General features: G+C 56.4%; 3 protein-coding genes across 6 annotated transcripts in view; 2 read left to right on the top strand and 1 right to left on the bottom strand.

Annotated features, from left to right (window-relative positions):
- The first annotated feature begins 72 nt into the window (after positions 1-72).
- Card9 (caspase recruitment domain family member 9) lies at positions 73-10,075 on the top strand. The gene is made up of 13 exons (XM_059260333.1): positions 73-296; positions 1,553-1,813; positions 2,261-2,398; positions 3,237-3,541; positions 3,611-3,790; positions 3,902-4,045; positions 4,377-4,502; positions 6,071-6,262; positions 6,754-6,795; positions 7,176-7,224; positions 8,602-8,675; positions 9,790-9,866; positions 9,942-10,075. The coding sequence occupies exons 2-13, from the start codon at positions 1,630-1,632 to the stop codon at positions 10,039-10,041; spliced, it is 1,611 nt and encodes a 536-aa protein (XP_059116316.1). The 5' UTR covers positions 73-296; positions 1,553-1,629; the 3' UTR covers positions 10,042-10,075.
- A 146-nt stretch (positions 10,076-10,221) lies between these two features.
- Positions 10,222-14,584, top strand: Dnlz (DNL-type zinc finger). 2 transcript variants are annotated; one of them, XM_059260331.1, is made up of 3 exons: positions 10,222-10,571; positions 10,904-11,043; positions 12,275-14,584. In XM_059260331.1, the coding sequence occupies exons 1-3, from the start codon at positions 10,344-10,346 to the stop codon at positions 12,426-12,428; spliced, it is 522 nt and encodes a 173-aa protein (XP_059116314.1). In that variant the 5' UTR covers positions 10,222-10,343; the 3' UTR covers positions 12,429-14,584. The 2 variants fall into 2 exon arrangements, with proteins under 2 accessions (XP_059116314.1, XP_059116315.1); XM_059260332.1 differs by having other exon boundaries at positions 10,900-11,043; positions 12,275-12,388.
- Positions 14,471-16,344, bottom strand: part of Gpsm1 (G protein signaling modulator 1) — a 26,160-nt gene continuing 24,286 nt past the window's right edge. For all 3 annotated transcript variants that reach the window (XM_059260328.1, XM_059260330.1, XM_059260329.1), the window contains one exon: positions 14,471-15,904. In XM_059260328.1, the coding sequence (XP_059116311.1) occupies positions 15,698-15,904 (207 nt within the window). In that variant the 3' untranslated portion in view covers positions 14,471-15,697. The remainder of the gene's footprint in view (positions 15,905-16,344) is intronic.

Genomic DNA, 16,344 nt, shown 5'->3' with positions numbered 1-16,344 from the left:
TCTGTGGCTCCAGGCCCTGGTCCTGGGCTTATGGCAGGCAGGGAGGGCTCCTTTGCTCCCAGGACACTTCTGCTTCCCTCTGTTCTATTCCGTAATAGGCCAATCAGAAGGCAGACCAGCAGGGGCTGTCCTCCTGTGGGAGGACCTGCTGGCCTGCGGCCTCAACCAGAACACAGCAGGAAGTGCACAGCCTCCCTCTTGGCTCCACCCTTCTCCAGTCAGGGAGCATCTCCACACTCCCAGACCCATAGCCCAGGCAGCAGCCAGCTGGCAGGTGGCTCCCACAAGACCCTGAGGTAAGTTCAGCCAGTGTACCCTTCCTGGAAGGTGGGTGGAAGCCTGTGGCGACTCTGCTGGGGCTCCTGGAGCATATACCCCAGCGCAGGAGTAAGCGCCCACAGTCAGGTGGCCTCTCCATTCTCAGCCTCCATTTGATTAATCCTTGTTCATTGCAGCATAGTCCTCCAGTGCTGGGACTGTGTGGCTATGGGGCTGGAATGGCAGGCAGTTGGCCCAGGGTTCTGAGGAACGTCCACTGGGTTGACAAGAAGGTGCAGCAGGGATCTGAGAAGTGCTTCTGAAGAACAAGCCTGCCATGGCTGTGTCTAGAGCTAGTGATCCAGGATCTCTGTTCTCCGAGGGCTGGAGACTGGGCCAGAGGCTCTCTATGGCCACCTTAATTCAGTCCTAGAGTCACTGAAGCCCCTCACTGACTTCACCTGTCCACAGGTGGAAGCGGCGGGTAGTCCCACATGAGTAATCCCCCTGTGAACAACTGGCCTGATTGATCCCCAGCACGTGGCCAGAGGCCAGAGCTCATCTGGAGCAGAAACGCACAGGGTTTGCTGGTGCCCAGCTCCCAAAACACTGGAGGGGAGCTGTAGCAGATGTCTGGAGACTGTGGATGACATTGCCTGCCCATCCAGTGTACCCCAGCCTGGCAGGGAGATAGACACGCTCCTATGCCAACCCTCACTTGCCCTCCCGGAATAACACCATGTCACAGGCAGCTGCCAGAGGGTTGTTGCATCACTGGCCGGCTACAGCGGAAGGCTTGAAGGACACAGGGCCTGTCAGAGAATGAGGAAGTCACACACAGGCCTGGCTCCCTGGCAGAGTGAGAAAGCCTCCAGCCAACCCGTCTCTCAGTCCTAACCTGGACACTGGCCAGCAGGAGTCCATACCACCCGAGAAGGAGTAGTGTAGGATGGCTACTGGGGGCAAATCTCCTCCCTACATTCATCTACCTTCAGGGGGCCCCAGAGCACTTCAGTGTAGAGGGTAGAAGCTAGAGGAGGGCCACTGGACAAGGAGTGTGCTCTTTGACCCCAACCTGACATATCCAGGTGACTCGGGAAGAAAGTTTGAGGGGACAGAGGGGCAGGACAGCTGCTTGGGGAAGGTGAGCTTGACAGGGTGGCCTGAGGAGGGGCTATCCCTCAGAAACTGTGGAGCTGAGATGAGGCTGAGCCCTCAATATTCCTAGAATGAGCCCCTGGTGTCCCTGCTCTAAGCCCTGGCCTGGCCCTCACAGACCCGGGTCCTATTGCAGGCTGACTGCTCCAGGCCCAGCAGAGAACAGGAGGGGCCACTTCCTCAGCTGCTCTCCCCAGCTAACCTACAGAGGACATGTCAGACTATGAGAATGATGACGAGTGCTGGAGTGCCCTGGAGAGCTTCCGGGTGAAGCTCATCTCCGTTATCGACCCCTCACGAATCACACCCTATCTGCGCCAGTGCAAGGTTCTGAACCCGGATGATGAGGAGCAGGTGCTCAGTGACCCCAACCTGGTCATCCGCAAGCGGAAAGTGGGTGAGGGCTGCTCCCACACCAGCAGGGCAGGCCCTAGTCCCTCATGATCCCCATAAGACACGTGGCTAGAGGCTGCTGCGTGCTCTGCTGCCCTTGTCCCCACCCAGCTCCGTCTCCATGTAGGATGTCTGAGTGAGAGCGTCCTCTCCTCTTGTCATGCCTACCTGCTACTGCCCAGAGGAGGGGAGGGGAGTTCCTACCATTGCTCAGGCCGTGAGAGTCACAAGACTGAAGGCAGCACCTTGCCCTGCCTAGACAGAGCTGCAGGGTGCCTATGCAATGGCCCAGATCCCTCTGCTAGGTAGGCCCCAGAAGTGAGCGGTGGGGGGGCGGGGGGTGTCCACAGCTTGAGATCTCTACCCAGAGCAGAAATCCACTGCCCCACCTGGGCCCCAGAGCTTCCACCTACCCAGACCTTGGCCTTGACCCCGCCCCTTCCACCTGTAGGTGTGCTCCTGGACATCCTGCAGCGGACAGGCCACAAGGGCTACGTAGCCTTCCTTGAGAGTCTGGAACTCTACTACCCTCAGCTATACAGGAAAGTCACTGGCAAGGAGCCAGCACGGGTCTTCTCCATGATCATTGGTGAGGGGCACAAGTTGTGGGTTGGTGCTGTGGGAGAAGTCAGGTGCCACTAGGTCCTGGCTTCTGTGATGCATCAGGGTGAATGCGTCTGACACAAGCCCTCTGGTGTATATCGGGGAGTGGTACCTAGTGACTACGCTCAGGTGCTCAGGGTCAGGGCTCCTGGATTGCTGAGGTCCTGCTGGTCTCCAGAAGGGGAGCCCTTCTTTGCTCTTCCTACTCCCATCCTAAGAATATTCACTGAGATGCAGTGACCCCTCTAAAGTGCCATTTCCACGGGGCCCAGTTATTACCTAAGGGCAGAATCCTACAGTTTCCAGAGGGGCCAGAGGTGTCCTCTTCTGACGGAATAGCCACATCCCTATCAGTCCTCATTCATCTCATAAAGATCATTATAAAAGTAGACAGAGAGCCAGGCATGGTGGCACACACCTTTAATCCCAGCACTCTGGAGGGACAGGCAGGCAGATCTCTGAGTTAGAGGCCAGCCTGATCTACATAGTGAGACCTTGTCTCAGGAAAAAAAAAAAAAAAAAAGGAGACAGAGCCAACTGGAGCCCTGGCATGTGAATGGTCCTGGGTGATGAGTTAGAATCTCGGTCAGTTCACCTGTGATGGGCAGCAAGGCCGACTGGGCCTGGTGAACACACTCAGTCCTGAGGGAGCTTTCCCACCAGCTTTCTCTCTCTGGGAGGCGAGCAGTGCTCCAGCAATGCTCCAGCAGTGCTCCCTCTCCCCCTTAAACTGCTGGTCCTCAAGCACACACTTCCGGACAAGGACAAGCATAAGGTCTGCAGGTGACAGCCACAGGCTCCATCTGACACTGCATGGTCCCCAGATGCCTCAGGGGAATCAGGCCTGACGCAGCTGCTGATGACAGAGGTCATGAAGCTGCAGAAGAAGGTGCAGGACCTGACGGCCCTCCTGAGCTCCAAGGACGACTTCATCAAGGAGCTGCGGGTGAAGGACAGCCTCCTTCGAAAGCACCAGGAGCGTGTGCAGCGGCTCAAGGAAGAGTGCGAGCTGAGCAGCCGGGAGCTGAAGCGCTGCAAGGGTGAGAACTACGACCTGGCCATGCGCCTAGCGCACCTCAGTGAAGAGAAGGGCTCTGCGCTCATGCGGAACCGGGACCTGCAGCTCGAGGTGATCACCTGCCCCACCCGCAGGGGGGTGGGGTCTGGAGGAGGCTGCAGCTGACCGGACCACCCACAGGTGGACCGTCTCAGGCACAGCCTCATGAAGGCAGAGGATGATTGCAAGGTGGAGCGTAAACACACACTGAAGCTCAGACATGCCATGGAGCAGCGGCCTAGCCAGGAGCTGCTGTGGGAGCTGCAGCAGGAAAAGGACTTGCTCCAGGCCCGAGTTCAAGAGCTGGAGGTCTCTGTCCAGGTAGGGCTACCAGCAGTGCACACCAGGCCCCCGTTCTGCAGGGGCTCCAAGCTGGGCACGCCAGATGGTACAACTGCAGTGGCCAGGCTTGTTGCCCTCTGCCACCTCTAGGAGGGGAAGCTGGACCGGAACAGCCCCTACATTCAAGTGCTGGAGGAGGACTGGCGCCAGGCACTGAAGGAGCACCAGGAACAGGCCAACACCATCTTCTCCCTGCGCAAGGACCTCCGCCAGGCCGAGGCCCTCCGGACCCGGGTGAGAGACCAGGGCAAGCAGGCAATGCCCACTGGGTACCTGGGAGGTGGTGTCTGGGATCTAGCTCAGTCTCCCCTTCACCAATTCCTGGTGCACAGTGGTGTCATGTCCACAGCTAGGGTCACCCTTTGGGTTTACAGTGTGACCAGTGGTAACTGAGGCCCATGGTCTCAGACCAGGCTAGCCTGCTGTGGCCTGGGACTCCAGTGCCCTTCCCATCATCCCAGCTAGCCCGACCTTGTGCGCTCTGGAGCTGTTGCCCTGCATCCAGCCCAGGGGGCCAGGTGGGCAATGGAGAGTGGGTGGGGCTGAGCGTTGGTGCTTCCTGTAGTGCATGGAGGAAAGGGAGATGTTCGAGTTGCAGTGCCTGGCCTTGCGCAAGGATGCCAAGATGTACAAGGACCGGATCGAGGCTATCCTGCAGCAGATGGAGGAGGTCTCCATTGAGCGGGACCAGGTAGGTGCCACATTTGTGTTCAGAAGATGAGAAGAAGAGGAGTGCTGGGGTGCCAGTGTAGCAGCCTTTGGGGCTGTGGTCAAAGCGTTTTTTATGTATTCACACTTGAGGCAGCACTGAAAGAACCCGGGGCCTCTTGTACAAACACAGGAAAGTCTGCCTCTCTCACAGGAAGAGCTTATGTAGCAGGGGAGTCGCAGTGGCCCCTGCGCTGGTGGGGGTGAGGACAGGGGAGAGGAAGTTGCTAGCTGCACAGGTGGGGGGTGGAGGGCAGGGCATTGGGTAGAAGAGGTGGCTCCCTGGTATAGGTGGTAGTGGCAGTTCCTACCTGTAATCCCAGCATTTGGAGGCTGAGACAAAATAATTACTGTGAATTTACGGCCAGCCTGGATTACACAGTGAGTTCTAAGCCAGTTGGGGCTACAATGGGAGACCTTGTCTCCAAAAGCCAAAAACAACAGAAAGTAGTAGCAGCTAAGCCAGGTTTGGTGGCACAAGTCTGCAATCGCAGGCTTTGGAGGTAGAGGCAGGAGGATCAGAAATTCAAGGCCATCCTCAGCTACATAGTAAATTTTACGCCAGTTTGAGATAATGAAACTGTCTCCCAGGAATCAAAAGGAAAAGCATGGTGTTCGTTTTTTTTTTTTCTTTTTTTCTTTTTTTTTCTTTTTTTTTTTTTTTCTTTGAGACAGGGTTTCTCTGTGTAGCTTTGCTCCTTTCCTGGAACTCGCTTTGGAGACCAGGCTGGCCTCGAACTCACAGAGATCCGCCTGCCTCTGCCTCCTGAGTGCTGGGATTAAAGGCATGCGCCACCAACGCCCGGCATGGTGTTCGTTTTAAGAACAGCCATCAATCTTGTTCTTTTTTGTTTTGTTTTGTTTTGTTTTTCAAGGCAAGGCTTCTATGTGTAGTCTTGGCTGTCCTGAAACTCACTCTGTAGTCTAGGCCGGCCTCTGCCTCCCTAGTGCTGGGATTAAAGGGTGTGCCGCCACCACCTGGCATTGATCATGTTCTTGATGTAAAGCGGCATCCAGAACTTGCAAAACATGCCGCTTTACATCAAGAACATCATGTGGGACAGGAACACATACTGACTCTCTACTGGGGACATATGATGTTTTAGTTGGACCTCAAGGAACTACCTTGAGTATTGGTCACAGAGATTTTCAGCTGCTGCTTTGTGGAGTTTTCCTTTTAAATCAACTTTATTTTTGATTGTTCTGAGACAGTGTCTTATGTAGCCTTGCCTCAAACTCAAAAAACTAAAAAAAAAAAAAAAAACAACAACTCAAGGTCCAAAGAGGACCTTGAACTACTGATCCTGCTTCTGCCTCCCAAATGCAAGGATGCTGGGCATGTGCTACCCCACCCAGTGTCTGCTCTTATACAGCAGCCCTGACTGCTCTGAGAATCCTCCCAGTTCAGCAACTCCAACTGCACAACAGGGTGGCTGACATCCAGCCAGGGCCTTTGGTAGAGGCTGGGGTCTGTCTGTCCAGCCAAATGAAAGCCAAGAGCATCACTGGCCAGGTCTCTTGCTGAGGGTGTCCCCTCTCCTATCCCTCCAGGCTATGGCCTCGAGGGAAGAGCTGCATGCCCAGTGTGCCCAGAGCTTCCAGGACAAAGATGAGCTTCGAAAGCAGGTTCGAGAGCTGGGTGAGAAGGCAGACGAGTTGCAGCTACAGCTGTTCCAGAGTGAGGGCCGGTTGCTGGCTGCTGAGGGCAGACTCAAACAGCAACAGCTGGACATGCTCATCCTGGTGGGTCTCCGTGTCTGCTCTATCTGGGGTAGGCTGGGCAGTGAGGGAGCTGGGGAGGACACGGGGTCAGGGCAGGATTCCAAGAGGGATCATGAAGCCTAGGGGCATCCCCAGTCCTAGCCTGGCATGGCTGGTGCCCTGCTTGTGGCTTCCAAAAATGCATGGGCCTTCCTTCCTGAGTCCCTTTTCCTCTTTGGAGCTCCTCATGTTGGGGTGATAGACATAGATGTAACTCAAGGTCAAGTCAGCACACAGGACTTTTGGACAGTGGCCGTGAGCAGGGTATAACCTTCAGGTGGCTTGGCAGGGTAGTATTAAGAAAGGCAGGTGTTCTGGGCAGGGTCCTGAAGAGATGGCATGGCTGAGATACATGCAGGGCCTCCCTAGAGGATGGGGCTGGGGTGGGGCCCTCACCACACCCTGCATACCCCATGCCCAGGTGCTTAGAACCCCTGTGTCCCACTGACCAATTCCCTTTTCTGTGGCCACAGAGCTCTGACTTGGAGGACAGTTCACCTAGGAACTCCCAGGAGGTGAGTGTGATCCAATGGGTGGGCAGAGTGGGCCTCTCCCTGGCCTCCAACCTCCATCTGGCCCCACACTCATCTCACACGGGCTGTCCCTTCTCTCCAGTTTTGGGTTGGATACAGGGGAGAGTGCTGGCTAAATGCCAAGGTACAGCAGACCAATGCCCACATCCTGGCCTCTTAGGACATGAACTTTATGCTAGGGTTCCCCTTGCCTGTTGGCCTGGCTGAGACTGAGTCCATGAGGATCTCTGTGCAGAGGGGTGACTGTAATGGCCACTGAGGAGCTAAAGTCAAGTGGGCAGTGGGGTCAACCACACCTAATCCCAGAACTACAAAGGTGGCTTGTAGCATGGCCTAACTGGGTGGATCTTTCTGTCCGGAAGCTCTCACTGCCTCAGGACCTGGAGGAGGATGCCCAGCTCTCAGACAAAGGTGAGGAGGTGGGGGTGCCATGCACTGCCGAGCCTGCCCTAGCCCAGAGGCACCTGGGCTGTCATCTCCTGGCCTCCCAGAACCCTGGCCCATCCTCAGCACACAAAGCTGTGTGACTTACTCTGCCTCAGAAGTCACACCACTCCAAGGATAGAGAAACTGAGGCAGAGAGTGGCATCGGTGAAGGGCTAAATTATTAGGCTAACACACACAGAGAATAAGGCATCTGATTTGAACACGGGACTTAGGTCTCAGGGCCTGTGGCTCAGAGGGCAGTGAGTGTGGAGCCCCCATCCTGCCTAGGCTCACCTTTCCCCCCAGCCTTCCCCCTGCAGAGAGATCTACCAGCCAGTATCCAGGTGTGTTCAAAGAGGAAGGGACGGCGCTATGGAGAGAGCCACAGGAGATGGGGTTGTGTGCTATCCACAGTAGTGGGCCGCCAGCCAGGACCCCGCTCTGGTCTGACTGTTGGCTCATTAGTCCTGGAGATGGCAGCTGGGGGAGCTGGGGAGCACAGTGTCCTGAAGTAGCTGGAGGTGGCAGGTGGGGGGTCTGGTGCAGGGAGGAGGCCTGAGAGCTGTCGTGAGAAGTCCAGCAGACTTCCTCAGCTCAGCCTTACCCCGGGCTCTAACCAAAGGGAAAAGAGGAACAAGTGCTGATGGAGAAGTGTGGAGGTGGGTCACCACGGCAGCCCCCAAGACCCGACTCTGAGCCACAGAGCTCCATGTGGGCACAAAAGGAGGAGAACCCGAGAACAGCCAGCTCCCCGAAAGCCATGCCAGGAGCTAGGCACCATGAAATTAGAGCGGTAGTGGGTAGGTCTGCTGGCTGCTCTCATACTGAGTCCTCCTTGGATAGAACTGTTTCTTGATGTTCATAGCCCTCCCTGGACACCTGCCTGGAGGCTTGAGCCTCGGTCTGCCCAGGACCTTGGGCATTCCTACTTTTCCTGGTCTAACTAACATAGAGTTCTTGCTCTCACCTCCAGAGGCCCTGAGCTCTCCACTGAGGCTGCTCCCACCCCACCATGGGAACCACTAGGCACATAAATGTCGCCAAGCCAACAGGGACATGGCCTAGGGCATGCATGAGCAAACTGTCCTGGGGACCAGGAGTCTTTCCTACCCCTCCACCCTTGTATGTTTGGTGACAGTCAGCCTGGAAGGTGGGGGTGGAGGTGGTAGGAGCCCTCTTGAGAGCTTCTGGCAGCCAAGGGCTGGCTCAGCCGGTCCCTGTCTGGGAACTGCAGTCTCCACTGGACTTCTATGAGGATCCCAGCCCATAAGGCTGGCCTGGGCTAGTGCTGTTGGGCTGTTACACAGAGGGAGGTAGTGTCCATGCTGGATGGGGCCCCACAAGCACAGCTCTCCCTTCCAGGTGTCCTGGCAGACAGGGAGAGCCCAGAGCAACCCTGCATGGCTCAGAACAAGGAGCAGCTTTCACAAACTCATGTAAGGCTGACTGGGGTCCCCAGAGCCCTGGGGAGGAAGGTGACTCCACCGGTATCCCTGGATAGCTGGGAATCACAAGATCTTTGCAGTGCATGCATGTGATGTAACATTCGGATAGTGTTTGGTACATGAAGTGGAGCCCCTTTTCTTGGACAGAACCCCAGATGTGGGGTGGTTGGATGGGGTGGGGCACAATGAAAGGACACCCGTACAGCTGTCCACTGCAAAGAAGTGTAGCAGAATTTCTCTGGGCCGCCAACCAGCTCCCAAATGACACAGAAACTTATTATTAGTCATGAATGCTCCGCCTTATCTTATGCTTGTCCCACTAGCTCTTACAACTTAATTTAGCCTGTTTCTCTTCATATATGTTTTTTTTTTTTGTTTTTTTTTTTTTTAGATTTATTTTATTTATTATGTATACAGTGTTCTGCCTGCATGTGTCTTTGCAGGCCAGAAGAGGGCACCAGATCTAATTGTGGGTGGTTGTGAGCCACCATGTGGTTGCTGGGAATTGAACTCAGGACCTCTGGAAGAGCAGTCAGTACTCTTAACCTCTGAGCCATCTCTCCAGCCCCCTCTTCATATATGTTTTGCCTCAGGGCTTTTTACCTTTCTTTCATTCTGTGTGTCCTACTTTTCCTGCTTCCTCTGTGTCTGTCTGTCTGGCAGCTACCTAGCTGGCTGTCTTTCTCCCTTGTTCTCTTCTCTCTCAAGCCTAAATTCCTCCTCCTCCTTATTCCCTCTGCTGCCTAGCTATGGGCCATTAAGCTTTTTATTAGACCAATCAGGTGCATTAGGCAGGCAAGGTGAAACAGGAATACATCTTTACATAATTAAACAAATAAAGCATAAACAAAAGCAACACACCTTTACCTAGTTAAGTAATATTCCACAACATAAACAAACGGAACACACCTTTACATAGTACAGTAAGAGTCTACGAAGTCATCCAGTCAGCCTGGCTAAAGGGGTAGTTCCCCGATGCTCACTCATCTTGCAGTCCATCAGCCCCCCCCACCCCTCAGCACCTGGCTTGGCTTCACACTTGCTTGGGTCCCAGGGCGGCCACGGGAAGGCCACAGTGTCCAGCTGCCGGCCGTTCCTTCTGCAGGGCACGGGGCCCAGCAGCAGCGAACCCCCGGAGAAGGAGAGACGGCGCCTCAAGGAGAGCTTCGAGAACTACCGCAGGTGCGGGGCAGCGGGCAGGACGGCCTAGGAGGGTGGGACACCTGCGTGAACCTGCTCACACTGCGGGTCCCACAGGAAGCGGGCGCTCCGCAAGGTGCAGAACAGCTGGCGACCGGACGAGGGGGACCGCGAGAACACCACAGGCAGCGACAACACCGACACCGAGGGCTCCTAGCGGACCGCGCTGCGGCTGAGCATCTGTGTAATGGTGAAGGGATGCTGCATTTTTTACTGTACGCAACACACGCGCTGTACAAGTGTTGGAAAATGCAGCTCAATAAAATGACCACCAAGCCGAGCCTGTTAGGTGGATGTGCACTCGGTGGGGACACCAGGGGGCGACAGAGGGCAGCGCGCCAGCAGCGACGGAAGCCCAAGAGGGCCGCTTCCGGCCCCGGCGCCCGTTTCCAAGATGGCTGATGCAGCCTCAGTCGCACGGGGCGGTGCAAGAAGGGGCGGCCAAAGACCGCAGACGGCATGTTACGGACAGCGCTGAGCCGTGTGCCCACACTACTGCGTATTGTGCGGACCCGGAATCCCGGCCCGGAGCGGCTCTGGGATTCGGGGGCTCGTCTGAGGACCGCGGAGAGACAGCGGGGCTGGGCCTGGGGCTGGCGGAGCTCAAGCTCCGCGGCGGGATCCGGGCCTGGGGCGGCGCTGGGGCGCGTGGAGGCGGACCACTACCAGCTCGTCTACACCTGCAAGGTGGGCGCGGTCGGCAGAACCTGGGGCTGGTTGACTTCCTGAAGTAGTGGGGCTCTGGGAGAAGGGAATGGAAGTATCTGTCTTTCGGGCTGGGGAAGGGGCGGGGTCTTCACGAGAGAGCTGGGAAGGGGTGGAGCCATCTTTGAGGGACCGGGCCTTTTGAGAGGTGGGTGAGATTGTCAGGAGACAGGCGTTATGGGAAGGAAGTGACTGGGATCTCTCCCAGGTGGGGCCATCTGGGAAAGAGTTGGGGCTGCCCCTCAGGGTGGAGTTAGCCCTCGGGAGGGCTTTCCTGTGTGTACCTGGCCTGACCACCTCTCTCACCCAGCTAGGTCTGTGGGACTCGGTCATCCAAGCGCATCTCCAAGTTGGCCTATCACCAAGGTGTGGTCATCGTTACCTGCCCTGGCTGCCAGAACCACCACATCATTGCCGACAACCTAGCCTGGTTTTCTGACCTGGAGGGCAAGAGGTAAGGCCAGCTGGGAGAGGTGGGAGTCAGGATTGTGGCCCTTTGTGAACCTGGGTCCTGAGCCAAGAGCCGGCTCAGGGGCCTTGCCTGGCTTCACTGGGACCCCTCTACCTGGACAGCCCAGCTTCCACGTGGATCTAGAAACCGTTGAATTTGAACTTCAGATAAACCATGAATAGCCCACAAATGTGGCAAACTACACCTCTAGGCAGCTCAGTCTAGTTCTGTGGCTCCACCTCTGTCACTGCCTGACCTCTGACCTCTCCAATGGCCTCTTCACTTTTTTGTTTGTTTTTTGGTTTTTCGACACAGGGTTTCTCTGTGTAGCTTTTCACCTTTCCTGGAACTCACTCTGTAGACCAGGCTGGCCTCGAACTCACAGAGATCCGCCTGGCTCTGCCTCCCCAGTGCTGGGATTAAAGGCGTGTGCCACCGGGGCTGGAGAGATGGTTCAGAGGTTAAGAGCACTGGCTGTTCTTCCAGAGGTCCCGAGTTCAATTCCCAGCACCCACATGGTGGCTCACAACCATCTGTAATGAGATCTTGTGCCCTCTTCTGGTGTGCAGACATAATGCAGACAAAATACTGTATACATAATAAATAATCTTTAAAAAAAAAAAAAAAAGGCGTGTGCCACCACCGCCCGGCCTGCCTTTTCACTTTCTAATGGAGGCCTTTTGCCCTCTGCCAACTCAGGGCAGGTGGAAGGGTATGTGTCAGACTGTGAAGTGGGCGCTGGCCTTCAGTTGGTGTTCCCACTTTTGGGAGGGCAGTGGGGAGGCCAGGAGCCAGTGTGGAGGATGGGTCTATGGCTGTGCCTGATGGCTTCTTAGTGTCCTCCTGTGAGGAGAGATCAGAGACAGGAGTATGGGCAGAGCCACAGAGGAAAGCCTGTGAGATAAGCATGCAGGCCCTGGGTCTCTAGGGTTCACCCGTTGGACATGTGGTGCAGAGAAATCTCAGCTCTGAAACGTAGGAACAGGACAGAGCTGCAGGGATGGGTACCTGGTGAGAGGCGGGGCCGAGGCCCCTGGTGGTACGCTGTGCAAGGGAGATGACACCCTGTTTGCTGGCTTCTGAGGTGGCACTTCCTAACACACACGTTTGGTGAAGGTGCATTAGGTTACTGGTGTCACTCGGGTGCTGGGACAAGTGTTCCAAGCCCAGGCTGACCATGGGATGCCCTTGAGGGAGCCCAGTACAGAGCTAATGCTGCCTTCCTGTCTTGCAGGAACATTGAAGAGATCCTAGCAGCCAGAGGAGAGGAGGTACGCCGAGTGTCTGGTGAGGGTGCCCTGGAACTGATTCTGGAGGCTGCTGAACCGCCTGCCGCCCCAGAAGGGGGTGAGGATCCCAGCCTCCCTGGCAAGACTGAACAGAGCTGACTTGTACACTCCTACCGTTGTGGACTTGTGCCCTCCAAAAGTTACTCCATTCACCTAGAACCTCTCAAGCCTGGGCTGTTCCTTGTCAGTAAACAGGCGTCACCTCCAGGTGCTGGGTGGGCTCCTGTTTTCCTTTTCCGAAGTCAGAGCACCTCTGTGGCTCTAGGACCGCAGCCTTGTGAGCATATCCCCCACCCCACCCCACCCCACCCCCAGCCTTGTGGCCTCTGGCAGTCTCTGTTCCTCAGGGCTCTACTACTTCCTTCTGTGTGCCCTGCTCTCTGCTGGCTAGCACTGGGAGCTTCCATTGTGTGAGCTAGTGTCCAGCCCAGCCCTGAGGCATGGCTTTTGTCTGCTCAGTGCGTAGACCCATAGGGTACTGCTCAGAGGCTTGGAAGAAGGGTGATCCCAGCTGCCTGCACCTCAAAATGCTTCTTCCTGTGCCGGGGCCTAAGGAGATGTGTGGCAGTGATGAGGGCCACATCATGCCTGCCATGGTGGGCGGTTCATCTCCCAGCGTCCTTTGACACGCCTTCAGGATGCTCTTGTGTTTAGGAAAACAAGCAGATGCAAGACCAGGCCGGGCTGTCTGCAGGAGTCCCTGGGCCCCGTGACCTTCCACATTAATCACCAGCCCATCTGGCAGGGAAGGACCTGGGACAGGAGGGGCGGAGAAGGCAGCCGAGGGGAGTGTGACAGTCACACAATGCCGCCCTGTCTCCTGGGACCCAGCTAGTGATTAGCAGTTCACTCTAGGCCGTGGGAGGCCGGGTGCACTTGCAGACTGTGTCTCCACTCCATTACCCCGTCCTTCCCTCAGCCAACACCCTGCTATTATCCCCACCCAGGGCCTCCTGTGCCATCTGTGCCAACTGTCACAGTCCCAGAGGCAGAACCAGCCCCCACCTCCAGCCTGCTCCCTGTGGAGGACACAGAGGTCGGAGGGGACCGACTCCCTTGCACGAAGGCCTTCAAGTGCAGGAGGCCAGTGGAACCTGGTGAGGCTGCCTTGTTGCCTTCAAGGGTCTGGACCAGAGTTCGGCTAGACTTGATGGTGCAGAGCTGGGTCTAGATCAGTTCTGGATGGGAAGTCAAAGCGCATGGTTTGGACTTAGCTGTGTGTGCCTTCTGCATGCTGCTGCTCCCCATCTGGGGCTGCTCCGGAGTCGTCCCTTCCAGGGAGGCTCTCCTGGACATCAAGGTTTCACTTTTAAGCCTCACCTTCCACACAGACCATTATTGCACAGTCCATACCCCGACCCTGGACCACTGTTCCCAATCATGGCGGCTTGGAGTTGTTCTGACTAAGTAGTTAGGCTGTCTGTTCCTTCCTCCCTCGGTGGAGACTTTAAGGTACCACTCCAACAGCCTCTTGGCCAGCTCAGTGTTTCCAGTGCGACTTCTATCGAGAGGCTTGGCCCTCACCATATTCCCTTCCCACGGCAGCTCCTTCCAAAGTTGGCCTCCCAGCTCCTAAGTCTTTCCAGCCTGCCTGGAAGAGTGGCTGCCTCTAGAGGCACCACAGTCCTCCAGACTCCCGACGACTTCTCTAGGGTTGTTTATTGGTCTTAGCCTGTGTTGCCTCCTTTGGCCTAGGTCAGGCCTCTCCTAAAGGGCCCAATCAGACTTGAGCTCCATGGGATGCTGCTCACCCACCGCATGAACACTGAGGTCAAGCCAGGTCCTCTCCCAGCTCCTCTGTTGCGTGGACTTGGCATAATCTAGTCCCGGTAAAGTGAACTGCTAGGATGAAGGAAGCCCTGTGGCTGGAGCTAATCCAATCAGGCTGAGGCTGCTCAGAAAGGCCAGTCCTCAGCAGTTTGCACAGTGACGTCCCTGGCCTCTGCCACCTGTCTCCGGAAAGGCAGGACAATGAACAGCAGAGGACGCAGCCCGTAGAGGCCCTGGCCCCAGCCCCTCATTGTTACACACAGCAGGGACATATTCCTCATGATCTCGGCCTGTATGCTGGAGGACACTGCATTGGACAAGCCAGTCCCGTGTCCTGGGAAGGCTGATACAAATTCCAACAGAAGCCACACTCACTTGGCAGACTTTTATTTTTGGGTCAAACAAAAACGTACCTCTCGGGTTGGAAAGAACCCGTGGATAACATGGCAAACACATGTGAGCAATAAATACGCATGTACATTCAAGTATGCAGGCGGCCACTATGTCCCGCCCGAGACCCTGTGCTCTGGTATTTGCTCCTGCCCTTGGGGTGCTGTTGTCTCTCAGAAGTTGGGTCCCCAGGGCTGGCCCCTCCTAGGCTGCAGGGTAAGAGGCCCTGGCATTGGAAGGTTGTACAGAGCCCTCCAGTAGGGCTACCTGCAGGATCTGCAGGTAAGAGCTGGGACCGTAGTCCCCAAAGGTCTGTCTCATGGATGCCCCAGCAGTCTGGCCTGAATCTCCACCCCAACTGCAATGCCCTGTGTCCAACTCAAGATAATGCAACTGGACCCCTCGAGGAGAAAGCCAAGATATCATTTCCCTAGTAGAATGGGGTGGATGGTCACTGAGGGGACTGGAGGATCTAGTTGAGCAGATCCCTCGTGAATGCCCACTGCCAGCCAGCAGGACAAGTCCTCCTAGGACAAGACCCTGCCTGTTTTTGGCTCGGAGGCTTGCCTTGTCCCCCTGCTGGAGAAGGTCCATCCTTCCTCAAAGACCAAGTACAAGGCTGGGGACTGCTTGGTCAGGGTGTCTGGATTTTGTAGCTGCCAATCTCCCGCAGCGGAGTTGGGCACAGACAGGCCAGAATAGGGCCTGCCCTGGGGAGGTGAGGCAGAATACTTAGTGTACCTCCTGCATAGCCATCCCAGGACCAGCTGGGGGACAGAACATGCCATGCCACTGTAGACCCCAGAAGGCTTTTAGGCTCCTGTGGGGAGCTAGGGTGAGTTGGCAAAATTTCACATTTGGCAGGGCAGGGCTTGAGGGTTTGGACAGCACCGGGGCTTGGGGCCAACATGCTGAAGGCCCGGCCTGGAGCAGGGCAGGGCGGGGCCTGCAGGAAGCTATGGGCCACGTGGGGACAGAAGCATGCCCTCCCCCATACAGCAGCTCTAGCCTGAGCCCAGCACCCTGGGGTGGGGGGTTCCTTGAGGGCTGGGTGCCCACCATCTGGCTCAGTGGGAAGGGGTTGGGGGCTGAGCTGGCTCTCCATCATGGCCTAGGGAAGATTTGGCTTATCAAGGGGTCATGGCCACCGTGGACAACTGAATCCCCAGAGTCCGGGGCAGGGCATGCCTGGCTGGAGGGGTGAGGCCTTAGCTGGCACCTGGTGGACACGGCTGCCGAGGTTCATGCAGCCCACTGGTCTCCTGCTCCGGGCTTCCAGCAAGGTCCACACGCTGCTCATCCATCCTCTTAGCCTGCACTCTCTGGATAAGGCTGAAGAAATCCTCGTCAGGCATGGTGGGGCCTCGGGGCAGCACATCCGGGGGTGGGCAGCGCTGGTCATCAATCCTGGAGGACTGGGCAGACACACAGTGGAGGTTGATGGTCTTGCATGTCTTGGGCCTTTGGAGGGCCTATCCTGGCACTGGGTGGGCAACGGGCTTATTGAAAATCTGAGGGCAGAAAACACTGGCTTGGGGGAGCAGTGCACTCCCAAGTGGGACCTGTTTCAGCCACCTCTTGCCTCCCTGGTTCTGGGACAGTGTTAGAAGCCTTGCCCTGGCAATGTCTCTTGAAGACATCTCCCCAGAGCTGCGGCTGGCCAGCTAAACAGCAAGGACTGGGTGGTATATTCTGGGCATAGAATAAGCCAGCCTAAGGCCAACTCCTGGGACCTGCTGATCCAAGGACTATACCCCTAAAACTACCCTGGGACCTAGCACAACCCTGCACTGCCCTTGGAGAGCCTGGGGGCCACAGCTCAGAGCCTGTTGCTTGGAAATCCCCACCACCACTC

The sequence above is a fragment of the Peromyscus eremicus genome, chromosome 4 (assembly GCF_949786415.1).
Source record: "Peromyscus eremicus chromosome 4, PerEre_H2_v1, whole genome shotgun sequence".
Classification (NCBI taxonomy): domain Eukaryota; kingdom Metazoa; phylum Chordata; class Mammalia; order Rodentia; family Cricetidae; genus Peromyscus; species Peromyscus eremicus.
The sequence above is the reverse complement of the archived record's forward strand: the minus strand, read 5'-3'. Positions and strand labels throughout refer to the sequence as shown.

Excerpts from the sequence above, each read along its gene's own strand:
- Card9 (XM_059260333.1), top strand. The coding sequence starts at position 1,630 with ATGTCAGACTATGAGAATGATGACGAGTGCTGGAGTGCCCTGGAGAGC. Across the intron at positions 3,542-3,610 it reads ACCGGGACCTGCAGCTCGAG|GTGGACCGTCTCAGGCACAG; the intron begins GTGATCACCTGC and ends GACCACCCACAG. Across the intron at positions 3,791-3,901 it reads AGCTGGAGGTCTCTGTCCAG|GAGGGGAAGCTGGACCGGAA; the intron begins GTAGGGCTACCA and ends TGCCACCTCTAG.
- Dnlz (XM_059260331.1), top strand. The coding sequence starts at position 10,344 with ATGTTACGGACAGCGCTGAGCCGTGTGCCCACACTACTGCGTATTGTG. Across the intron at positions 10,572-10,903 it reads AGCTCGTCTACACCTGCAAG|GTCTGTGGGACTCGGTCATC; the intron begins GTGGGCGCGGTC and ends TCACCCAGCTAG. Across the intron at positions 11,044-12,274 it reads TCTGACCTGGAGGGCAAGAG|GAACATTGAAGAGATCCTAG; the intron begins GTAAGGCCAGCT and ends CCTGTCTTGCAG.